The sequence below is a fragment of the Dermacentor silvarum genome, chromosome 1 (assembly GCF_013339745.2).
Source record: "Dermacentor silvarum isolate Dsil-2018 chromosome 1, BIME_Dsil_1.4, whole genome shotgun sequence".
Lineage (NCBI taxonomy): Eukaryota > Metazoa > Arthropoda > Arachnida > Ixodida > Ixodidae > Dermacentor > Dermacentor silvarum.
In genome coordinates, this window is record NC_051154.1 from 7,155,036 (window position 1) to 7,181,631 (window position 26,596).

At 46.4% G+C, this 26,596-nt stretch overlaps 1 protein-coding gene across 1 annotated transcript in view; it reads left to right on the forward strand.

The window, feature by feature from the left end:
* LOC119456360 (structural maintenance of chromosomes protein 3-like) overlaps positions 1 to 26,596 on the forward strand; it is a 248,837-nt gene that overhangs the window by 166,687 nt on the left and 55,554 nt on the right. The window contains 2 exon segments of the mRNA XM_037718076.2: positions 3,267 to 3,410; positions 13,495 to 13,659. Of these exon segments, the coding sequence (XP_037574004.1) occupies positions 3,267 to 3,410; positions 13,495 to 13,659 (309 nt within the window).

Below are 26,596 nucleotides of genomic sequence, written 5' to 3' on the forward strand. Positions count from 1 at the left end.
TAGGTGTTTTTTATTTGCATTCAAGTGAATGGCGTGATAAAAAGAACAAAAAAAGGGGGGGAGGGGGACGATACAGCAACAAAATGCCCAGCATGTACGCCCACTGTATGAGCGGCAGCTCACCTATTCTGGAAAGGGCATACGTAGGCAAATTTCCGAAAGATAATATCCTTTGGCATATTCAGCTACATGGTTTTACATTCCCAGACAAGAAGCCACCGTAATACACCTATTTACTAGAGAAACGGCGCTATACATGGCAAAAAAGCTGTCTTACCAGCCGTCTTGTCCGGCCCTGTTAATCCATTGGATCCACGTCTCTCCGAGCTTTCGCTTTTTAGGAAACACATAGAATCCGAAGCCTTTGTCCCTTGTGCTGTGGTTGTAGCACCCAGGAACGCAGCAGATGAATCCTCCCATTGCACGATGGCTCCACACAAACCAAAAATTGCCAAAATCGTTTGGAAATGGGACGCACGGGCCCTCGGCCGGCTGGTGGGATCGGTCTATTGGCAGTCAGACCAGGCAAAGCCTGAAGAAAGAAGCGAGGGAAGAGTTTTTTACACGAATCAGAAGGTTCTTCGTGACAGCAACAGTGTACATGATCTTGAAATTTCCACTAAAGTGTGAGCTGTTGAAGAGTGCATAAGTGGCAAGGCTTGCTTCCATTGAACACACCAGGTTCGCTGATATCAAGTACCTAATCAACCGCTTCCCAGTGCTTGTACCAGTTCAAGAGGGGCAAGGTATGAATTCTGCTCTGGACGACATTCAGGCCGAGTTTTGCCGTCTTGAGTTGGAAGAATTGCCCGCTGAAGTAACTAAGCAGGAGCGGATTGACGAGCAGTGACGTGCGGTCTCCAATCTTCGAGAAGTGGATGGTACTTTGAAGTATGCTAAACTTTCGAAAGTTATGTTGGGGTTCTTGACGCTCCCGCATAGTAATTCAAGACTTTCTGAGGAAGGCCAAGGCTGCAACGGCCTCTGTGCCAGCCCAGCCCTCCACTTCCAAGATGTAAGAACCTTTTGTGATATGTTTGTTATGTATTTTATTCAGCTAAGCGAGTTTCTGAGAAATAAAATGGCATTTTAGTATTTTTCTATGGAATTTTAGTATTTTTTTAATCTTCTGTAGTACTTGGAGCAGTGGCAGGTCTGATAGTGCAACGTAGTGCCACAAATAACCTCCTCCCAAAGCATGCTAAACGCATTCTTGGATAGCAACCGGGCTTGGTTCTTCATCATTTTTTTTTTCCCCAGGAGACCCGCACCATGTATTGGCACAAGATAATTTTTATTGGCAAATACAGCTCTAGGGCAGTCAGGTTAAATAATTTTATTAAGCGAATCAATCGTAATTTTGCCAATTAAGATGGTCAATTTGGCAAATTTTCTTGCAGGGCGCTTAAAGCACCTTTTCCAACTGAAGTTGTCAATAAACGCCACTACATGTTGAAAATAAACTTTGTAGGTACAGCAGGTGTAATGGGGCAGCGTTAAGCATGGATAACTTTTATATGAATTTTCTCGCAAAATCATGTACACGTAGCTAACTTAGGAAGCTTGTCACATGACAAGAACATTTTTTTTTTTTTTTTCACCTAAAATGTACTGGAGAATGGCTGTGAGCGGGGTAGTAAATAGCCATGATTTTTTAAAAGAAAATTTCAGATGGTCAAAATTCATTTCCAAATATTTTCAGTGAAAGGAAACAGAGACGACACAGCAGCACACATAGACAACGTTGTTTGTGTTCGCTTCTCTGTCTTTCCTTGCGCTAAGAACGTTCTTCAAAAATTAATCACAGCCAACTTGCCCTACTTTCAGTCTTTTTAATCGGAGATGGTCGAGCAACACATCTGGCACACTTGGCTTGAAATGGCCCTTATGTGTGAGCGTGGCTTCTCTATAGCTTTACTACAGTCAACAACTTGCTAATTTATTGTGCGTGGGACACCCTGCTCCGCTAAAGTAAAATTTGTTTTGTATGTGCTTCCTATACATATTAGTAAAACCTCGATAATTCAACCCTCGTCAATTCAGGAAAATCAGATAATTCGGACTCAGCCTCTGGTCCTACCAAGTGTATACATTATTTAATGGCATCAAGCTCTCGTCAATTCAGATGTACTTGGCTGCAAACTGGTTAGTTCGGATGGCCAAAGTGTGCGTTGCAAATGTGCAAGGCAAAGTGGGCGTGACTGACATCCAGGCTAAATGAAATGGCACAGTTAGCATTAGCATACCAGTTACCAGGCAGGAATGATCAACACACCTTTTTATTGCATTTAGTGCCCTGCATGGACCCGCTTTGGGCCTTCAGGACTGAGTGGTCACCATCCATGGTCACAAAATTCACTTAGAAATGTCTTTACAACAGGCATGTTGTAGCTGCCTAAATATAATACAATTAGCAATTTGGCTGAAGATTCATTGCACTTCTATCATTGTTCAAATGCAGCAAATGTTTCGTGAATCTGATCATGTTGCTTTAACTTGACCTGGTACTAAAGAATGCAACCAAGGTCAGGGATGAAAAAAAGTAAATCTCCTAGGCACTGTCAAATATTGCAAGGGAAGTGCGAGCATTTCGTCCTGCCTGGCATGTACTGTAGTGATTAATCTTTGATGAAGAACTGCAGTGCAAGATGTTTCAGCTACCCTGACATACACCATGCTGTTGATTTTCGCAACAGCTGTAACTTTAAAGGCTGCATTTTTAACCAAATGATTATAGAATCATAGCCAGGTATGGCACTGCTTCTGTAGGCAGGTGACAAACAGCATGAATGAGCGGTGAGAGATTTGTTATTTATTAGATGCCAATGTGATGTCATAGTGGTGCCTCAGGGTAAGCAATGGCATGGATAATTTGTTGTCAAAATAGTAAACCCATAACATATAGAAGCATTAGTGGGCTGTTCAAATGAACAAAAACAGCTCCACAGGACAACAGATGTGAAAATATTTTAGGCTAGGTTTCTAGAAGGAATAGTTTTTTTCACCTAGTTATGCCATTTCAAAAGGAGCCTTCACGTATCACAGAAATTCATAAAACCTGTTCCTTAGGCCCCTGAAATCCACCTTTCTGCTGCCATGTAATCATGATGTCAGGTGGCCCTATGCTGTGGAGCCAGCTTTTGAAGGTGCTGACCGTCTGGCTAGGTGGATCTATCGTAGTGCTTGAATGGCTTTACAATGTGTGGCCCTATTGCAGTGCTCCTGTTGTTTAACATCTGAAAATTGGAAATGTTCATTTGTTGCAGTTGTTCAAGAAACTTGAGCAATGTAATCATGAGCTCAAGAAGTACAGCCATGTCAACAAGAAGGCCTTGGACCAGTTCATCAATTTTTCGGACCAGAAGGAAAAGCTGGCAAAGCGCAAGGAAGAGCTTGACCGTGGGCACAGTGTACGTCTTCTCTGCTGTGGTTTTGTAAGGGTCGGCTTATGCAATTGAGCATACGAGTTACGTTCAATTGCCGTTTGTGAGTGATGTGTATACAGGTTTGGTAACGCAAGCCAAGTAGGGTCACTGCGTAAGATTCCTCAGTTTGTGTGGTCTCAGCATTTAAATAACACAAATTTGGGCATGAAGCATGCAAAAGTCGATTATAAGTATTGTCAAAGCCAAGCACTGATTTATGATGCTTGAAGGGAATCAAACAATAAAAGACAGTCCTTTGTAAACCATTTGAGAGCTCAAGTGGGACTGATCCATGCACATGTTGGTAGTCCATGCTGGTAGCCCACAGTATTTCGTTCTCACCCTGCATTGTTCTAAGGCTGTTTTTTTCCCCGCTTGTAATGGCCATTAGGCATATAAACGAATCGTGATTAATTCGAAATGACGTAGCCTGACCTCCAGTTTTTTGCTAATTCAGTGGAGAAATGCTGCGCCAGTTCATTAAGGTTGTGCCAACAAGATCTGCGGTCAGCGCATGTTGCTGGAGCTCACACTTGGGGTCTGGTGTGCGTTTCCTTTCTTTAACACTCTATGCTTGCTACTTTGCTCTCAAAAATATTGTCACACTGATATTGTCACACTGATAGTTGTTTGTGACCTGAAAGAACCGGATGTGCATTAACTCTTTCCCTACCATGGGGAAAATGGGTGTTTTTAACAGCGGAGATGTTCAATCCGGCCGTAAGTCCGTAATGCGTTGGAAAAAACCTCGCTGAGCGATGAGTCACCTGGGTTGCCTAGCAACCACCTCGCGTAGCGGCATGTGCTTCGCCTCCTCTCCGTGCTGTGCACATGTTGCCTTGACATGGAACGTTAAGGAGAGGGAAGCAGAGCATGCACGCAGTGCGCGCTGTGCTCGGGAGAGGGAAAGAGAAAATGAGAGAGAAAGAATGAGAAAATGAGAGCAAGAGAAAGAAAGAGAGCACAGTTGTTAGTCTAGTTGTTGTGTGTGCCACGTCTCTTCTTTGTCCTTCGTAAGGCTGACATTCGTAAGTGCAGCCGTGTTAACGTGACAGCGTTAAAGGCCCCGTGTTGAACAGGATGGTCAGGATTTCTTATAAATGTAGTACTAAGGAATTATTATTGTAAGTTCTAATAATTAACAGCAACATCTGCTGGAACCTAACTAAATGCTATACGCGTGGACAACTTTCTCCGGAAAGGAAAGCTATGCTCGTGTGGTTACTGCACATGTGTTACCGTGCCAAATAGTCCGGCAGCATTTGACAGTGCTTTCGGTTGCTCGGAACAGACGCTGAATCGACGCAGCTTCCACGTGCGGCGGTTTCGCATTTGCCCAGACGTGGAAGAGAAAAGCCGCAATATAAGTAAACTTTTACACTCAGTGGTGTGTTCTGTCTTATTTAACTGTTGCTAATAAGGTGTTTATGTTTTCTCTTCCTCAGCCGAAACTAACGTGGATTAAAACGCACGACTCTTTTCAGAAGCGCTCTCACTTGAGCACACCTTGCCTCCGTAGCTTTCCCTTCATGGCCACAGAAAGTTGTCTGCTAGTACAGTAGAACCCCGCTGTTATGTTCTCGGGTGCTGTGTTTTCCCGGTTGTTGCGTTGTTTTCGGCAGGTCCCGGCATAGCTCCCATAGAACCCAATGCATTGGTAACCCCGCTGTTACGTCGCAACTGTGGGACCGTTCCCGCATCATACGTTGCGAACTGCCACCCCGTGCTGGCCTGAGCGGCCATTTTGACTTTTCATGTCGCTTGGCTTGGTTGCTTCACGATGGCATTGGCCGCCTAAAGTCCCAGGGGCGACACTTATGACGTATTTTCGGCTTCTGCCAACAAAAGTATGGCCCTTGAGATCCGTATTTGCTATCTAAAGATGGTGTCTGTGACGCGTTGCGGCCCTAAAATTGGTTTTGGCTCATAGATGTTCCGTATGTTCCGTCCAAGGGTGATAACGCCATCGCCGTATGCTGTATGTGCGAGTGAAAGCGTGCGAGGAGAGCTGACGACCCCGTCTAAATCTCGCGCGCGATTGAAAGAAAAGCAGGGAGGAAGCGCGCCTTCCTCCGTTGCGCTCGGGGCACCGGCGAAGGGGGAGGGATAGTGGGCAGCGTTGTGCTCTGGCATCAACTGCGTACTGCGCGGCGGCGTATCTTGAAAGCGGTCTGCGTTGGGGGCAGAGTCTATGCAGTGTAGGTGCGTTGTGGGTGCTGTGTGTTCTCGGCGCTCAGTTTGCGTTGAAGCGATAGACAACAGCACGAAGGTCACTTCGCTCGCTTTTGCAGCGGCGCTTAAATTCCTCACCCCAGCGTTTGACAGCGCGTGTCCGCGCTCATCGAGTGTGATGTGTTCATGTTTGCCTGTGGGCACTGACACCATGCTTGTTAATATAGTGAATAAGCGAATGTTTACAAGTTTATACAGACGATAAAACTACTGTTCTTACTTTTTATAGCTGTCTACTAATTTGCTATCGCAATCGATACTTCGGCTGTCCGGCGAAACTACGACTTTTTTTTCACACGTAAGAGTTAAAATAATATTGTGTTGCAGTTCGACACCACTCCCATTTCTCAATTTTTCCTGTTTCCCAGCTCTTGCGTTTCCCGGCTCTTAGGTTTTTTTAAATTTATTGTTTTTACGGTCCCGTGAAAAACGTATCAGCAGGGTTCTACTGTATAGTATAACTTCGTTAACCCTTCACTGTGGTGCATCTAACATTTACCTCTCCAAATAGTTCAAATTTGATCACTCCATGTAAACGATCGCTTGCTCTACCAGGGCATGGAAAATGCTGTGACCCATTTTCTCAGAAGTATGTACTGGAGAACTCTTTATTTATATTATTTCTAGTGAACTGGGCGACCATAACGATTGTATTGTAGTAAAAAATTTTGATGTACATAATTTTGATTGCACAGAAAAGGGTGTGTTGCAAATTAGCTACCATGTGTATATTTGGTAAAATTCACAGAAAACTTTTATTTATATGTAATCATAAAAAAAATACATTATATTGTTTCGTGAATAACCAGTTCATCTTGCTTGTTGGACGCAGCTATGCTCCACACTTCGAGCATTTACTTGTCGAATTCCAGAAAATGTTTATCGCTGTTACCCAGTTACGCATGTGCAGGGGTGGGACTCATGTGCCAATTGCGCATTTATGATACAGACGCGAATTCCTGCGCCAAATACAGAAAATTGACCAAAATTGCACCACGCTGCGCCAGAACGGCTTCAGCAGTGGCCGCGAACAGCGAGCGGAATCGTTCTCCGAAAAAAATGCAGTCATTCACATTATGCACACCGTGTGACGGCACTTCCAGCAGAGTTTCTCGTAATTTTCGCGCTTATAACAATGGACTTTTCGGCGCTTCTGCCCGGCGCGCGCGCGGCCACTGCCGGCTGTTGTCGCTGCTGTCGGAACGGCTTTTGCAGCTGTGTTTACAGTGTACTAGAATACGGGCCGAGTGGCGCAGCGCTCCCTAGCTGAAGTAGAACACAACATAAAGTAGGCTGAGAGCGCTGCGAGCGAACTAGATATTTCGGAGGCACGTGCTGTAGCGGGTGCAGAGGGCGGGCGTCTCTCCCCAAGGCCGGTGTAACATAAAACTATTCCAATCTGTTTTTATGCCCATAGGGGCGAGGCGTGAGCCATTTTGACCTAGCACAAAGGGCTGATGGCGGATTTGGAATAAAAAGTCGCAGTATCGCCCAAAAGGCGAAGCAAAGATTGCGATCGCAAATTAGAAGACAGCTATAAGAAGCAAGGATAGTAGTTTTATTGGCCGTATAAACTTGTAAACATGTGTTCACTCACTGAATTAACAAGCATGGTGTCACGTGCACAAGCAAACATGAACACATCTCACTCGATTGATGCAGAAACTCGCTGTGAAAACACTGGAGTGAGCAAGCGTGGCTGCAGCAGCGAGCGAATTCACCTTTGTGCTGTCTTGCTTCAACAGTAAGCAATGAAAAACAGCGCACACGAAGCTATCAGCACTCGCACTCTGTCCCTATCGCAGATCGCTTTCAAGATACGGCCCGTGCAGCAGCCACCGAAGTTGCACGACCCCTCCCCTGCTCCGGGTGTCTTGCGCGCGATGAAAGATGGCGCGCTTCGTCCCCGCTTTCCCCCCTCGCGCGCGTGAGATTGAGCCACTATCGTCAGCTCATCCTCACGCTTTCACTCGCACATACAGCGTACGGCGCGTGCCGACAATGTAATTGCTCCCGGGCTTTGTATGGAACGTCACTGTGACGGCGACGCCAGAAATGCGCCTGGAGTGTCCATATAATTGCTATCGCATAAAGAACAGATTGGAATGGTTTTACATTATACCAGCCCAGGGTTGATTGTGGCTCTCTTCGTCTGCGGTGACTAATGGTGACCCAGAAATTATGTTACAGCGTCGATTGGACCGTATAATTTGAGAACATTTTCCGCTATGGTCATGAGCGTAGGCGCGGAAATACTATATAGTTTGATCGCTGTGCAACCGATGTTTCTGGCTGTACAGCAAAGCATGCGCCGTGCCGCCGCTCCACCCGCTCTTCCATATTTGAGTGCGCAATAGCTACAAAATGCGCTTCTGCTATGAGCTTCCTGTTGGTTTATTTTGTGCTTCGTTGTGGTTTCGAAGTGCGCTGCCGTATTTCATTATTCCACCAAAATTCAGATTAGCCTGCTCCAAACTGCTTCAAAACGAAATTTAGTCTGCTCCAAGCTGCTCCAAAATGCTATTTTGTCTGCTCCAAAGTGCTCCAAAACACATTTTGACCTGCTCCAGAAATTGCACTAAAATGACTTTGGACAGTCCCAGCCCTGGCATGTGGAAAAAGTGTGCGTTTGTGTGATATTCTTGCTTTTAAAGCAAAGGCAGCTTCCAAACGTTAATTCATTCCTGGCATCTAGGAAACTCCAATGCCCAACCTGGGTCAAGATTTAATGTGTGTATTGATACAAAGCTTGAGAATATTGAGAAATAATCTGTGATCTCTTGTAATTTCTCGAGGTGGACATAGCTTCTCCATTCCGTGGTCTTCTTCTTTCTTCTAGCCTTGCACAATGATGTAGCATATTAATCAGGGAAGAGCTTATATGTAGAATATTCGTCACGGCTTTTCACTGTTATTTCTCTGATACAGCACACACATCAACTCCATTTCTCTACAAGTTACGGTTTTTAAAAAAATTCTCCGATAATTGCGATACTCCCTAATGCGAAATTTGGGCGCAGCTCTGTATGTTTTCATTTCGCGATATATTGGCTAGCACTGAAAATCGGTCTCGTGCGGCACATTGCCAACGGAGCAAAGTGCGGCGCGACTGCCTCGCTAAATGGAAGATCGCGAGAGGCAGCACATGGGTGACGCGTGGGTGTCATTCACAGCAGGCGCCGCAGACAGACCTCAGCTCATGCAACGCTTCGTTTCCATATATGGTACCAGTAGACGCGCTTTCTCCATGCCAATAGTGAACAGACAACAACGCGTTACTCTGGTGCTATCTCGTAGCAGTCGTCGCCGCAGAGCCCGTCTTGCGCAGCACTACGCTTCTCACGCTTTCAGCATACCCTCCTCCCCCACTTTCCTCTTCACTATCGCTGTCTTTCATCCCCCGCTGTGCTCCATGTGCGCTCTTTCATCTTTCGCTGTGCTCATTCACTCGATTACTCCGAGGTTCGACGCTAAACACAGGAACAGGCACCTAAGTGTTTTTGCTCTAGTGTTGAAGCTTGGCTGAGTCGATGGTGTCCACAGCACACACTAAGGAAAGGAGGGACATGTAGAGAGCACCAGTCTGCCTTCTTTAAATGTGAGTCAGTGCTGGACAGTATCGATACGTGTATCTTACATACTATCTTAGATACTCTTTGGGTATCTTGTATCTGTGTCGTGATACGTCTGGCAAAAAGTGTATCAGTATCTGTATTTCTGAAACATGAAAGAATGTATCGGTGTATCTTAAGATACAAGATACTATCGCAACATCACCATGCGAAACTATACAGGTTGGCTGAGTCCTGCATCTCAAGCTGATACTGCTGCCACTAAGCCATCTGAATAAAGCTGAAGGCAGCAACAGTCTTTTATCTTTTCGCCAGAGCCCTCCAGCGAGGGCAGGCAATGAGGTCTGCGCGTCCCTATTGGTGGAGCAGAGTCACGTGGTGGTGCTCACGCCGGCTCGACAAAAACAAGCGTGCCAACGTCTGCGCGCATCCGATCTTTTGTTTCCTTGATCGTTTGTTTTTAGTTGTGTGGATGCCATGAAACTTGCTCATAGCCACCGTGCTGCACTGCTTACACAAATGCGTGCGGCGTTTTTTGCACAAATTCTGATGCCACTATAGTGTCATTATTGAAGTACCTCTTCATGCCGTATTGGTGAAGCAGCGCACTGACCAGGACAAAGTCGAGAGACACAAGAATACACGACACTTGTGTCTCTCCACTTTGTCCTGGTCAATGCGCTGCTTCACCAATACGCTATGATGAATAATCACTAGAGGCCGGATCTTTAGGCATTAAAAAAGCGTGTTTTAGGCGCCAAAAATAGGCAGGCAAAACAGAGTCTTAGGCCTCCAACGTCGTAAATATAGGCACAATAAATCTTTACATAAATGCAAATTATTTCAAACGAAGACGTGCGCGCGCGACCTGTATCTACGACAATAAAACAAGAAATGTTATTGTGTATGGTGGCACAAAGGCGACAACAGTTGAGCATAGCCGTGCAATTGCCCTATAAAACTACTGGACTAATAACGATCAATTGGCTTAATTCTACAAGCACACTGCTGATATTCATGTTGAACGGCCACTGTACTTGAGCGTCGCATATAGTGAAACAGGCATGAAAAAGAATACTTGAAAGTTGGGAATACTAAATAAAAAAAAACGCTACTTTATGTCTGCCTGACGCAATTAAATTAAGACACAACAAAAACAGATAAATAATAAATGCAAGTGAGACTATGGTTTATTAAGAAATTAACATGTTCATACTTGAGGGCTGTTAGGCACAACTCTGGCAATTTTCTCATATACAATGACATTATCCGAATTGTACAGGCAAAACGTCCCAACACTGCCAAATACACTTCCGCCCATTTGAAGTGCATATATTTGAAGAAATCTGTTTAGAGGGCATGCGGAGCGTAGTCTAAGAATCACTGTGAAGATTGTGGAAACAATAGCAAACTACCACCATCTCCAGATTTTGGATTCAAAATTGTGCCTCTCTTGTCACTGAGAATGATCTCGTACGCTGAGAAGGAATGCTTGACGGCGGTGAACACTTTGAAAAGTAAATTACAAACAAAACAAAAGCCGCTTGCGCATCACAGTTTTCTTCCTTCTTTTGCTCTTCACTCTCGCTTCCCCTGACGGCTCTCCGCGGTTTCGCATTCGCCAACCGCTTGCGCCATGTCAGCGCAGTGGCGTGTGCTGGCCGGCGCCTCCCATTTCACTGCTGCTAGCGGTTGTTTTCCAGGAGTTGGTTGAACTAGCGGACTAGGTTAAACCCCATAGAGTTCCAAATAGTCAATGTTGCCCGGTAACTTGAATAACGGTCTCTAACTGCACTCGAAAGCGAAACTTGAGGGTAAATAGTGTTCATATAGACGCCGATATTGAAAATAAGCATTTATAGGCATTTAGGCACAAACACCAAAATAGGCATTTATAGGCACTATAAAAACACTATAAAAGCCCTTCCTAACCTCTAATTCATGCTCATATATCAAAGTGGGGTGATAGGAGCGCAAGGAACAAAAAAGGCATTTGCCTAAAATCCAGTCTCTATTAATCACCAACTTGCCACATTACTGAAGTTTCTCTTGCGTGGTGCTTTGTTACGAAGTCTGAAGAATGCAAGAATGGGGTTGCCTTGTGTCTATTGGCTTTCACACATTAAGTCATTGCAGCTTTATGTACTCTCTATTGATGATGCGTCACAAAAAATGTCGGCACCAGCGTTGTTGCTGCTGTACACCTGTCCGCTGATCCAGTATTGCGTAAACGTAAACGGTAATACATTTACTGTCATGGTAAAATTCTTTATCGGTATTTGTGCCATCGTGCAGAGGTTTGTTATAGAAGTCTGCAAGCAGAGCAGCCACTCCCATCAATTACAAAAGCGACAAGCAAGCTAGAACCGCAGACAGTGCAGCATATGAAGAGCTTTAATGTTAAGCAGCTAAAGCAACCCCAATAAATTGTTTCAGAATGAAAATAATGTACCTTAAGCAAGAAAGACAAAAATTTTGAGATACTTACAGACACTTCATTCAAATGAAACAAGGTTGCAAGGTCAGAGTCGAGAAACTTTCAAGCAAACATTTTGGTGCATACACGCTTGCTGCTACATTATATAGATCTATAATAAGAAATTTTCAAATGTATCGAAGTATCTTTAGGATACAAATATAAAGTATTGTATCAGATACAGTAATTGCGGTAGTATCTTGTATCTATATTTCAAATACTTGTTGCTCGAGTATCTTTTATTGTATCATGATACCGTTGCAAAGTATCTTTGCCCAGATCTGGTGTGTGTGCACTGGGAACACCACCGAAATGAACTGTTTTGCTGTGTGAGTGGCTTTGTGAAAACTGATATTGTACTTGAGCTTTGCAGAAAGTGCCTCAGTGTGCGAACCCAGAGCACAAATGTCTTCCAAAAAACTTGACTTGGTGTACTTACCAAAACTCATACAGTAAAGGATGTTATTGAACGCATTTCTTAGTATGCGTCAATGTTGCTTTGTGGTTGAACAGCTTCTTTACTACCGTACGTTTAAAAAACGATGTATCCTAAGTTGGCGTGGCCTTGTTACCTGTCATACGTTACTAGCAATTTTTTTTATGCTTGCTTTAAGAAGCAGCATTCACTTTCATGCAGACATTATACATACAGATAGACCACTTATAGCGTGACCGCTTATAGTGCTGGACCGGATATAATACGGTCTTTTTAGACTCCTGTTAATTTTCCCATAGCACTCTATGCATACGCATATCGCTTATAGTGCAGTTGCGGGAGACGAAATACCGGTTACAGTGCAGCTGCCGGGAAGTTCAGCAGTCAATTGAGACTGCGAACGCTCCCCTCAAGCCGCAGATATACTCCGACGTAAAGCGTGCGCACGCACGCGCCTTGAGCTCCGCAACGTCACAGTGGCGAACAACCGGCGTCTATATACTCCAGCGACACGACGCAACCGACGTGGTGTCTGGCACCGTCGCGCGCATTCTGACGTTGCTGGTGCGTGAATAGCTCCGTTCCTATTGTTCGCCCGCCGCATCCCAGCATTCTTTGCGCAGGGTGGGCAGAATGACGCAATGGCGGGAGTGCCGCCGCCGCGGCTCTCTGCGCATTAACAAGCATGGTGTCATGCGTGCACAAGCAAACAGGAACACTTCTCACTCAATGAATGCGGAAACTCGCTGTCGAAACGCTATAGTAAGGAAGCGCGGCAGCAGCAGCGAGCGAATTGACCTTTATGCTGCGTCTCGCATCAACGTGAACTAAGCCGCGAAAACACAGCGCACGACGGACCTGTGCCCCATTGCAGATGGCTTTCAAGATACAGCGGCTCCGGCGAGTGCATGCCCACCACTCCCTACCCTCCCCTCAGAGCCTTGTGCATGAGGGGAGACAGCGTGTTCCTTCCCATTTTCCTCCCTTGCGTGCGCGAGATTGAGCCGTGATCGCCAGCTCACCCTAGCACGCTTTCACTCGCACATGCAGCATACGGCGCGTGGCAACGATTTTATTGCCCATAGACTTTATATGGAACCTCATGGCGACTGCATAAATGCGCCTAGAGTGCCCATATAATTGCTATCTTACGTTATAACTTACGTTATATCTTAGGTTATGACTTACGTTATAAGCAGTCTACACTGTAATTTAAACCACATTTTATACAACAAAGCATTGGACTATAAAGAAGAACAGAATTAGCTAAGTTTAGATATATATTTGGCTTTAGATGATGGCTAAATGATCTAGTTGAGCAAAGCATAACAATGACCAGCTTGCTCTCTCTAGTCCATCCAGGAGCTGATGAACGCTCTGGAGATGCGCAAGTATGAAGCCATCCAGCTGACTTTCAAGCAAGTGTCCAAGTTCTTCAGTGAAGTGTTTAAGAAGCTTGTACCCCAAGGACATGCCACACTCATGATGAAGACTGACAGTGAGGATGGCACTGCTCAGGTGATTCAATTTTCTCTGTCTCAACCTAAATGGGCCCTGCAAACCTGTTTGGGCATGGTGAATAGACAGGCTTAGTGACTATACAATGCTGTCATGCCAAACATTCGAGAGACTGCCCACTCTTTTTGTGAACTTTCAGCAGTCTTGCCACGTTTCATGTACATTCTACATCCTTAGAAACGATGATAGCTTCTGGCTGGATTTTTCAACACTAAGCAGCGCCTTTGGTAGAAGCAGATGCAAACATTTCTTTGATAGGCTGGCGGTGGCACCTGGTGGCCTCTAGAGGACCGCTGCAATTATACCTTTCAATTGAGGTGACTCTACGGTGCTAGCCAGTTCATGGTGGTAATACAGTGCCAAAGCTTAGCAGCTTGAGGGGCATGGAGGTCTGTGGGGGTGCAGATGTAGAAACGACAAGTGGCAGGGGAAGCCCTGTGGCAACCTTTGGTGGCTGATAACTCTGCTCACTAAAAAATATCTTGTTTGTCGTGTGAGAGAGCTGACAATTTTTTCACCGCCTTGGAAAAAGAACAGTAACCTCGTAGTGCACATTTTAGGTAACGGTAACATTTACTGCGGCACTTTCTGTGTTGGTTGCGGCAGCACACGTCAAGAAACATAAATTTGTTCTTGGTAGTTAGTGCATACTACCGTTTAGTGTGTAGTTATGCCACGTTCCCACCAGGTGCCTATTAACAAGGTTTCATTGTACCACCTTCAAGAAGACAGTGCACTTTGAATGCCTTGTTCAAGATGCCTTCAGTCAGGTAACTGTTCAGAAGTGGTTACACTGTGTTCACATTTGAATGCAAGAAAGAAGACAAGCTGAGAGAAATACAGTAGAATCTCGTTGATACGTTCTCGCTACGTATGATTTCCCGGTGCCAACGTTCATGATTGAGAACACAAAAAATGGCCCAGTTGAGTTACGCTTATTTTTCACCGGTTCATACATTCCCGTAAAACACGATCTTTCGGCATCAACGTATAGTACATCGCCAAACTGCGATCGTATGATAAGTTTTCCACCCACCAGATCCTATGTAAACAAGAAAATGCGTGGGGCGCACACAATCGAGAACAGTAGCCACCCGCCGCGGCAGCTTCGCCGCAATACTTGCCCGCCTGTCTTACGTGAAAACGCCGGCGTGCACTCAGTTTCTTATTCCGATAACAGCAAATCTCCCAGGTCGTCGCACCCCTCATTCACAGCTATCACGGCCAACCCTATTGCCATAAGCATCTTCACCTATCTGTTTCACAGTGGGTGGTGCTGCTGGAAGTGTACTGCATACTTTTAATAGACGATAACCGAAACACACCGCCGTTCCCTGCTGCAGACTGCAATTGTGTATGGTACATTTTCCGGCCGCTAGATTCCATGTAAACAAGCAAAAGTGGGAGGCGCGCGCATTCGAGAACAGTAGCCTCCCACTGCGGCAGGAATACCTGCAGTACTTGCTCGCCCGTCTCACATAAAAGCACCGGCACATATTCAGTTTCTAATTTTGGTACCAACAAATCTTCTCCCGGGTCGTTGCACGCTGCATTCACAGCTATATAGCCGCCAACCCTATTTAGATAAGCATCTTCACCTATTTTAATGCGTGTGGGGCATAGTGCCGTTGGAAGCATATTGCACGCCTTTAATAGGTGATAACTCAAGCTCGCTGCCGTTCTTGCTGCAGGCGGTGCATGTGAGCGTCACCTTTCGCTTCTCTCCGCCGGCATCAGGCATCGTCCACCAGCTCGATCTTGTTTCGGTTTCCCATTGCCGTCTTAAAACACTATGCAATAGAAAAATAACAAAACAACAAACACCAGCTCGACGCGTGTCGGTGTCTCGTACATTTACGTAGTAGTATGCTTTTTTTTTTTTTTTTTCACTTCCCCCCCCCCCCCCCCCTAAAACGTACGAACGAGGTTCTACTGTATAACACCTCATTGATGATATGCTTAAAAGGGACGAAAGTGCGGTTACCGATTTCGAGGACAGCGCAGAATGAGACACTGAAGTCTCGGGAGATGACAATGCTGATGGTACATTCGACTGGTCGCTCTTGCCCTCCGGCTCGGAGCGGACAAATCTGGGAGCCACCCTTAGTTCGAGCCGGAGGAACTTGCTCTCAGTCAAACGCTGCACCATTTTGAGAGTAGTCAACGAATTCAGAAGCAAGTGAGAGGGCGTCGTTTCCGCCTTTCCTCCTCCTCCTTCGCTGCCAGATCAAAATGCAACATGGCGTACGTGGTTGACGGATCATCTCCTGCCTGAACAGCGGCACGGTCGCTTCTTCTAACCCTTGTAAATGGTAAGTCAAACCACGTGTGAAATTTAAGTTTTCATTATCGCCCAAAGAAGCTGAAAAGAGCGCCAGGACTTCACTGACGAGCCTGGTGTGGCACTTGGTGCACCTTGGCGTGAAGTTTCAGCAGACGCTAGATGCTTTTTGTAGTTAATGGCACGAAACATGAGCGGTTGCGGGGAATTTTCTGTGGTTATTGTCTTGTTATAAATTAATTGAACTTCTGCATATTCAGCCAAACTGAGAAGATGAGATAGCATCAGTATAAAGATATTGCTCGCTCAAATTTTTTCAACGCACCTCACCGAGTGCCTCACTGCCAGCGGAAACAGTCGCGTATTTTCATAGACATCACCTCTAGAAATAAACGTGTTTGAAGAATTAAAGTGCATTCACACCGATCACAGAGGTCGCACGATTGACTGCAACTGGCACCTAAGAAACGACTCACAGCGGCAAGCGCAATCGGCTCATCGCCAGACCGAAATGTCTCACGATTGGTGCCATTCGCAGCAGCTCACACAAGTCACGCCATGGTCACATAAAGTAATGCATTTACAGACGTCTTGCTCATCTGCCGCTGATTGGTTCAGTAGGTTTGCGACTGCAGTGGCATGACTGAAAAAGTAAGCAGCTAGTGGACTGACCCAAAACAGTCACTTTTTGACCAAAGGGACCATTTGTGTTTGTTTGCTTCGGCACCATGTTGGTCGCGCGACCTCTGATAGTTGCCAGTGTTAATGAACCCCTAGGCATCATGTAGTTTTAGGCTTTTATTGAGCACTTTAAAGGTTTTGGTGGTAATCCCTGCGCCCTTTTAACAGGCTCAGCCACAAGCAGAGACAGCAACGTGCATGATGAGGGTGCTGGAGAGAGGAAGTCACTGCTGCATCTTTATGATATGTTTAAGGACACCAAAAACTTGTCTTTTGATTTCCAGTGATCGCACTCCAAGTACAAACCTTGTTACTGTCAATCTCAGCTTTGTGGTACAAAAATGCCTATGTAGACATATTTAAAAATTGCAGTGTGCCTCAAAGTGGTTAAACAGTCACAACAGACTTATTTTTATAGTGTTGATAGCTGGGCGAGTTGGTACAGATGCAGTGATACAAACTGCGTGACACTTTGGCACAGAAGGTAAGAAAGAAAACAGACGAGCACCGACTTCCTGAGTTTATCGAAAAGAAAAAGAAACAAAGACATTCTGTAGTGTACAGTCAGAGTGTCAATAAACTCAATTAAAAATCAGTTTTCTCTATTACCTTGTGTCCTGTCTTGTTGCGCAGTTTGCATCAAGACTTAGTTTGCCTTATGCACTGAAGCTATTTAACCCTCAAGGCCAAAGCAACTAGAGCAGAAGCAGTTTTGAACAAACTTCAGAATGTTGGGGAAAATGCTGTCACTTAAGCATAAAAAGCACAAAGAATCACTTGTTATGTTGGCAAAAGCACCAAGACTAACATAAACCCAAGTCATCTGCTATCATGGAACAAAGTATGGTTAGTGCAACTAATAGCTGATACTTATTCTGTTAATGTTTAACAGCATTGTTATCAATTTAACAGTTTTAAAAAATAATTTTAGCAAAGCTCTGCTATTAACTAAAAGAAAAGATTGAATTGCCACTTCAAGATGGATAACATAATCTCCTTTTCATTTATTGACAGAGCCCTGGAGCGATATGGTGACAAAGCTGCTCCTAGATTACAATGCAAGGTACACACCCCAAGTTGGCCCCCTGAAGCGTTTCAAGACAAAGAAACTCATGTACGAGCAAATTGTTTGAGAAATCTTCCAAGTATTCAGCACACTGGAGTGCAATCTGAGACTACATTGTTGACTGTGGCAAAAAAAGAAAGAGGAAGGATGACAAGAACAGCAAAATATCTGGAAATGTGCAATGTCTCGCTCTCTATCGCCAACATCTGCACCGTCGACAACAGCTTCAAGCCAGAAGTGGTTAGGGGTGTGTGAAAAGTGACCTACAAGAACTGTTCTGCACCCCTTGGCACGCCTTCATCCACTAGGACAGAAGGCGTCTATGTGACAGCCACCACAAGCCACAACAAGGGAGTCAAATTAGGGTCCACAGGAGCATTCAGGGGAAATGGAGGGCAGTGCATCCTTCTTGGGGCCCCAGAAACTTGCAGAACAGTGATCGCATGAGGCACACAACTATCTTTGTTGAAAACATGCAGACAGTAGGAGAAGATAAAAGAAGAACAGGAGGGAAGAGTGTAAACGGCAAAGAGAGTTGAAGCGTGAACAGTGAACAGCAGGTGGCAGCTCTGATCAAGATATGTTGGGAGGTGCTGTTGAGACTAACATCTAGAGGCTGATTGAAAAGCTTTGTTTTCATGTCGCACATTAACCAAGAAATTTCATGGGATGGGTGAGGTCTTCTCACAGCATTTTGTCAAGGCACAACTGATAGATATCTGTGAAAATAATGGTCATTGAGCAATAGAAAACATTACCTTTATTAACATGTTCTGATTTTCAGATTTCAGGCAGTCCACTGGTAGCCAGACGGCAGCTAGCTAATTCCGGTCCTGATAGGAAATCACGTGATCTGGGATCTCGAGACGTTGCCTGCTTGGAAATGCAGGGTGATCAGTTTTAATTTATCTAGAATTCTTAAAAATCACCTGTAGCAGATAACATAATTCTAGTGCTTGAGCTGGATTATTCAAGGAGGCTGACACTACTTGCACGAGAAATCGAACCACATATTCAACTACCACATTTTCCGGTGTATAAGGTGCATTTTTTTTTTTTTCTTAATTTTTGTTTGGTGCGTCTTATAGAACGTTCTGGCCACACGAAGCTCGCTGGTTGACTTAATTGCTGCACGTGTTCTGTGCGCGCGATCGAGGTGCCGGGTTCTTCTTGTGATCGAGTTCCCGAGGGCCGTGCGAGGACGGAGCAGCAACGCAAGCGGCGGCAAGCCGACCGCGAGTCGACCGACCCCGAAATAATCGCATCTGCAGATCGCTGTCAAGATACGGCGTGCGCCGCTGCGCAAACTACGCAGTTGCTACCAGAATATACAAGCCGCCCCCCCTCCCTCCCGCGCTGCCTTCCTGCTTTCCTCCCTTGTGCACGATTCAGCTCACCGTCGCAAGCATTCACTCGAACATAAAGCATACGGAGCGGGGCCAATGTTATCGCCCTTGGACTTTATACGGAACATCGCGGCAACCACGGCGGCAGAAGTGCGCCTTGAGTGGAAATATATGGCACCCATACGCTTGCGCGTGACCCGCGTTCATGGAGTGAAAGGTCACTATATATATTTTTTTTTAATCGCTTACTGAAGGAACAGGTGCGTCTTATAAACCGGTGCGACTTATATACGTTTTTTTTTTTTATATGCGCTTCGAAGCATCTTATGCTCGGGGCTATGTCACTCCCTCCCTCCGCCGTGCGGCGCCCACTTCCGGTTCCGGTTCCGGAAGCCAGCTTCCAGAGAACGCTTCCGGCGTTTTGCCCGAATGATCCCTAGGTGCTTTGCCCACTCATCATCATTCACTTCGTCCTCTCATTCTCCTCCCGCAACACCGCAATGAGTGCCACGGACAGCGCCAGCGTCAACGCCAGTGTCAGCGCCGTGGACAGTGCTGCGGAGAAGAGGGCTCGAGCCGCTGCCACAAAACAGCAGCGGTGACAGGCCGATCTGAAAACTAATGGCAACTTGAGTGACCTCATGGCTGCTTCGCATACTACTCAGGGTTCCCCCACGGGAAGATGGTGTAATTTCTTTTTTTCGGAAAAACTGCTGTTTTGAGGGGAGTGCGTCTTATACAAAGGTGCGACTTATAGTCCAGAAAATACGGTAATTAATGAAACTTCACTAATTCATTTATAATTAATTACTTTATGGCACATATTGCAATTTACGAATTGTAGTTGGTGAGTTCCAGAATGACACCAGTTTGGAGATGTGTGCCATCAAACTCGCCGTAGAATAAACTGTTGCCCCACGTACTTCTTTAACAAAACTTTTTTTGCATTTTTGCTCTTTTTTTGCATTGAAGGGTGAAAGTAACTGGAATGCCCAGGTATTTCGTCCCGCACTTTGGGAAATAACATCTCGAAACAGGTGTCATCCTGGACATTGCTTTCAAGTGGATGTGTTTCGCAACCTCACTGGCTACAATTCGTAAATGGCAATATTTACCATAAAGCAATTAATTGTGAAGTGAATTAGCAAACTTCTGTTAATTCATTAAATATGTGTTTTGATTTCTCGTGCTAGTAATGTCTATTCGAATAATCCATCTCAAGGACAAGAATTATGCGATATGGATATGGATGTGAAAGGCGATTTTTGAAAATACGGGAAAAATAAAAAAATTATCGCCCCGTATGTTACGTTTGCTGAAGAGCTGAAGCAGTATTCTCACGTGATTGCATTCGGAGATGCAATATCTAGCATGAAATTTCATGCGACTCGGCACAGGATGTGCACAGTGCCTAGCTCACAATCTTTGAACAGCGCAACAAATGCTGTCCAACATGTCTGGTGCCACAACAAGAAATCTTGCGAAAATGATCGCAGCCCCTAAAGCGATCGTTGAGGATACCTGCTCGCAGCAATCACGTTGCCCACCGGCGTTGTTGATGAGTTGGCGTTCTGTCGTCATTTGACATTTAGCACTGTAAAAGCAGGATCGGCACAGGGTACCTTTATACGTTCATGCTGACCTGCTTGGTCTTAGATTTCAGAAAGTTTGTTTCGGCTGCCTCTCTTCTGTCCCCTGTGCTAAAGTAGTTGGGGCTGCAGCTCTCACGCAAAAATGCACTCACACAGCGAAAACAGTATCGCTCATAATCGAGAGCAATATCAAACGTACATGCGAATATATAAACCGGCTGCCCATTCCTCAATCAGCGCATTCTATTCAAATTGATGGCTTAGTAGGAACACATCACGGTTCTGATGCTGTACACACGCCCAAACATATGACGTAGCGAAAGCTAGCTAGACGCGACAGTCTTGGCTAACTGCAGAAAAGTGATATTGCCACGAGAGATACGAGTACGGATACCACTCAAGAAAAGCCCGAAAGGCACCGCAATGTGTGGGAACTAGTATCTGTAACCTGCAAGGCAATATGTAGATAGCATGCATGAGTGAACCGCATGCTGTTCAACGGGATGTGAAAAGAATTGAACACAACAATTAAGCACAACAGCGTCAAGTATTCACTGCCTCCCGTGTTGCACCTTCTCACAAGGTGGAATGGGCTTTAGAAGATCATGCCAGAAATGTTGAAAACTGAAGGTGACTTTTGCCAGTTCGCTGAGTGAGGTAAAGCACCCGTGTTCTAATTCAGCGAAGATGGTGACGAGTGCTCATTGCCTCTTTTGGTCGTCTGCCATTCAGAAAGCTGCCAGACCAAAATTGTCCTGGCTGGTCTGGCAGCCCGCGGGTAGCCAAAGCTGTCTGGCCTGACAAAAATGAATACGCAGTGGCCGTGCGCTGCGTGGAGTAATTTGAGAAAAACAAAGGCGCTCTGGCTGGCTCTGGCACCCTGCGAGTAGCCAGATGCGGAAGATCGAATAGGTCCACTGTTTTGAGATATGTGCAATAAATGAAAGATTTTAGAAAAAAGTCCCTTTGTGTCACCAGTTCAGAGTCCACAAATATCAGTGATTCCACTCCTGCGCCAACTGCGCCAAAGTGCGCCAAATGGGATTTACTGCGCCATCCTGATACAATCGACGAAAATTGCGCCTAACTGCGCCAAACAGTCTCGGATTTGGCGGCCTCTATCGCCGACAATTGCACCAACGGGGAATTAAAACGTGCAACGCGATGATAGGCCTAGCCTTAGTTGCGAACAGGAGACTAAACAGCACTAGCGCGTGCGTCCCGATTAAGGGGGGACGCGGCTTTCGCATCGCGAAAAATGGCTAAAAAATCGATTTTTTGAAAATCACATTTTCAATTTCTGTAACTCTTATTTTATCTCATTCCGAAATATCATCGCTGAAAACCAAGTAGAAGTGCTCTAAAAAAAATTGTTGTATCAGCCAAGGTGCCGAAACATTTCGCAGAAATCGCGAAAAAACGGCGTTTTTCAAGCCACGATATCTCCGGAACGGCGCAGCCGAGCGCCGCCATCTTGGACTCGTTGGAAAGCGCATTTCACCGTCTTCAAATTTGCCGCTTCAGCTATCTCCTCCATACAGAAACAAGCACACAAAAAGCAAATGATTGAAGGTCGTGCCGGAGCCACCGATTGCCCGCGCCCGCCACGTGACTCCAGCGCGGTTCGCCATTGGTCCGGTGCTCGCTTCGCGATGGCGTCGTCTGCACCGCTTGTTGCGGTCTCTTCGCGAGCTCTGGGCGGTTTCCGTAATCTCGACTAGTATTAGAGCGGGCGCTACGTGGACATCGCAGTAGCGTGGTCGATCCCGCTCTTTGTAGACGTGTCAGACCCGCGGCTAAGCATTCGGAGCATCGGTGACGCGGATTCGCGACCTCGCTTCGGGCACGGAATCCTCGGTCACGCGGCTAAGCCTTTCGCGCGTAGGCGTCTCCGACTCGGCGATCAAGCACATCGCGCGCGGGCTTCTCGTCGGCCCTGCGAGCGTCAACTCCTCGAGCCCGCGGCTAGGCATTTCGCGCGTCGGCACCTCGGAAGGCGCGACTAAGCTAATCGAGCGTCGCGTCCTCAAGCCCGCGGCTAGGCATTTCGCACGTCGGCACATCGCTCATCGAGTGTCGACTCGTCGGACCCGCGGCTAGGCACTTCGCGCGTCGGCACCTCGAGCGTCGACTCCTCGAGCCCGCGGCTAGCCGTTTCGCGAGTAGGCACATCGCTCATCGAGTGACGACACCTTGAGCGTTTATTCCTCGGACCCGCGGCTAGGCATTTCGCGCGTCGGCCCCTCCGACTGCGCGTTTACAGAGCGTCTATTATTTGGACCCGCGACCAGGCATTTCGCGCGTCGGCACCTCGTACCCGCGACTTAGCACATTGTGTGCCGACTCTATTATCGTAATGCCACGATATCTCGTAACAATACCTATCTACCACCCCTTCATAAAGAGAACCTCATCATGAGCTCTGCTCACTAGACCACTTGGGCTGGCACAGACACCTGGCTGCAGAAGTGAGGCATCATACAAAAGTACAGGCTGGAAAGCACCTAGCAGCTGCATTGCTGCCTATCTATCAGTGACTCTCCTAACCTCCATGTCAATGGAAGATGATTCAGAAGGCTGCTGAGAGCCTTCATTCAGTAACATGTTCGATTCTACAAAAAAAAAAAAAAACAATGCCTCACTGACTGCACTAGAGACTGCTATCAATGAGGCAGTTTGCAGGTAAAACGCTAGAACTACTGTATATTTATGCCCACATAGTTCTGCACCTCACTTGGTTTGAAACCCAGGCACCATGCTCTTTGTAGAGCAGCAGTAAAGAATGCCATACAAACTTGAAAAACGCAGAACAAAGGCACAACAGCCCAGAGGCCACATGATGCGGGAACGGTCCCACATTTGCGACGCAACAGCGGTGCTACCAATGCATTGGGTACTATGGGAGCTTAACAGCCGGGAAGACGCAGCGCCCGGGAACGTAACAGCGGGGTTCTACTGTCGCTGGTTCCACAAATATGCTTAACCACTTTGTTTCTTTTGATTTCACCCCACTGGCGTAGTGTTGCCTCGTGTGCGTTAGGTGCCTGCTTGAAGTTCTGCTCGTTGAGCTGAGTTGTGCAAAATGATGTCCTGCTCTCGCTATGCTGTCTCTTGATCGTCCAAAATGTAATGCACAGATAAGACTCTAGAATCCAAGCACAAATTGTGTAGGACTAAGCACACCACTATATTCTGAGTGGGTTTGTCTACGGTCTTAACAGTTTGAAGTTGTCTATACCATTGCTTCAACAGGCTGAAGGCATTTTCGATGATCACCCTTGTGACAGACTGCTTGTTGTTATTGACCCTTTTTGCGGAGCAGTTTGCTTTGTAACACCCTTTCCGCGGAGCGGTTGGCTCTTAAAGAACGAGATAGTGCTTTCGGTGCCGCGCTACACGTTGCCTCAGTGAAAGCGCAGGAATACGAAACCATCACCGGCTTCTGCCCTGCTACTGTGTGTTCAGCTGTCGAAAATGCAACTGGGTGTTCGCTAACAAACAGTTCTCTATTCATACTTCAATATGTGGAACGGTAGAGGGAAGACAGACTTGTGTTGTGGTGAGCTGCAAAAATAGTGACTGGCACCTTAAATAGATACGGACACAAAAGTTGGCGGGTGGTTTTTTGCGTCGGAACAAAAGTTGAACTGTCGAAAATGACGAATACAACGAGCTGCTTTGAAAAAAAGAATGCGAAACTTTTTTTTTTTCTATTTTCTGTTGCGCCTTGCCTCCAAGCGGCCGCCGGCAGAAGCTGAAATTTGACGTCATAACACCCACGCGCGGCCAAAGTCGGACACAGCCGTTGCAGTCTTTCAGGGGTGTCGGTCCCTTGCAGCGTTTATCCCTGTCAGCGATCTTCGCATGTGGGCCGTCTGAAACATTATCCCCGTCGGTGCTCCACGCAGGTGGGGCGTCTTACAAGTGCCTTCCCGCGTTCGTCGCGGCGGAAGGAAATGCCCAGTCATTGCTTCGCCCAAGACTGTTAATGCAGCATCGTCTGTTGTGACACGCGGTCGCGCATGTTTCCTAGAGAGGAGAAGGTGCGTAAACTTTGGATACGTTCCTGTCAGCCATCATGCCCAGCCTGGAGACCTCTAAGAAATGACTTATTTGCGCGGACCACTTTGTCGACGATGATTATGTCACCAGCCCGGTTGGGCTGAAACGCCTCGGCAACGCCTAAAGCCTGACGCTGTGCCCTCGGTTTTCTCACGAAAAGGTAAGGCAGAAAGGATCAGCGACGCGTTTGAAAAGCAGAGGCGAAAAGAGGTCGGGTACTGTTTTCGCTCACTTGCAGCCTTCGTGTGCAGTTGCTCACGCCGACGGCATGAACTACTTTTCAGTAATCCACGCAGTGTTGAAGTACCCCGCAGCTGCCTCGCCTGCGTAAGCTCTTGAAAAAGCAAGTGTAAAGTGGAAAGGACAAATAATTCTTGCACAAGTGTCTGGTGCAGAGCGACATCTTCGCACTACGATTCGCGAAAACCTGACCGGTACATCCACAGCCGCCTGCTCTTCTTCGTCGCTTGACGTGGAAGGCTCGTAACCGTAAGCGGTTATATTTCTTGCCAAGTTGGAATGGTCCTCGTCTTTAGGCATGTACTCATCGCTGGTAGAGGCACCAGAACTCGAATCCATGCTCGCGATGGTGGCGTGGCGCGCTTCGAATGACCGTGACCGGCCGGCCGGTTGGCTATCCGATGAGGGTGTTGTGACGTCACACCTCCCAACTTGATCGGGTCAGGCGGCGTGGCGCGCTCACGAAAATGCAAAAAATAAAGCCATCGGCTGAAAAAGGAGCTAAGTGACTACTTCTTTTCGGTGTAATCGCACACTGAGAATTCATTTTCAGCATTTTCGTAAAATTTTCAGATTTTGTGTCCGTATCCCTTTAAAGAATGTGATGAATATCTGTGGCCAAGTTCATGGACTGCCTGTGTTGCCAGCCTTTTGGGTTGCACGGCTTTCCTCGAGGATAAAAAAAAATTCACTTTTCGCAAGCCTTGTATTGCTAACCTCCACAAAAAAGGCTTCAGCACTGGGACGTCGGCAAGAGTGAGTACTGCTCGTTATGCAGTGACAAAGGGAGTAGCGCTGCTTCCTGGCATAGTAAGTTTCTCGTAGTTTATCTACTCGCATTCATCCCAACTCACATGCAAACTTATGGCCACTGTATCGCCAATGTATGAAGAATAAGTGAATGGACACACACTTGAATACATCTGCCAAAGCATGGGTGACGGTGACTACAGTGGCTGCACACAAATGTTAGAAGCTGAATGCTTCGTGACAGTCCACAGGGCCAAGCCAGGAACTAGCGTTAATACGTCTTCGCTACAAGCTATTGCAAAGTGCAGAACATAAACGTTCCAAGCCCCTTTTGTGCAGCAAGAACAAATCTATCACAACCAAGCACACCCGCACACTATTGGGCAGAAAATAAACAATTGGATAGTGAATGCACTGATAAATGCTACCTAGCCAGAAACATTACAAACCGCTGCTTCAAAGTGTTTACTGAATAAAGAATCAAGAACAAAACACACCAATCCTGATTTAATTCATAAGTAGAAAGTTTAGACTGCCTTGGAATACATTTTTAGTACTGCTTTTAGTACAAGCACCGGGTACACTTCTTGTGCCATTTGGACAAGGCGTAATGAACTCCAGAAGTGCTCACATGTCTTCTGAAGCTGTGGCCAAAGCTTTGTGTCATTCACCCGATCGCTACCTACAATATCCGCTGAAACAGGTTTGCTGAGCCGCACCGGGGGTGTCATGCATGTCCATTGTAAACGCGAAGGCAGCTGAGGCAAGCAGTCGACACATCACTACGCGATCAAGTATGGCGGCACCCACAGGATCGCCGTGAATAGGGTCTATAGGTGGTCTGGCGAAAAGGAAAAAGCACAGTCAGCGGTCAGACGTCGTCAGAACCCCCGATTTTCTCCGGCGGCTGCAAGTCATC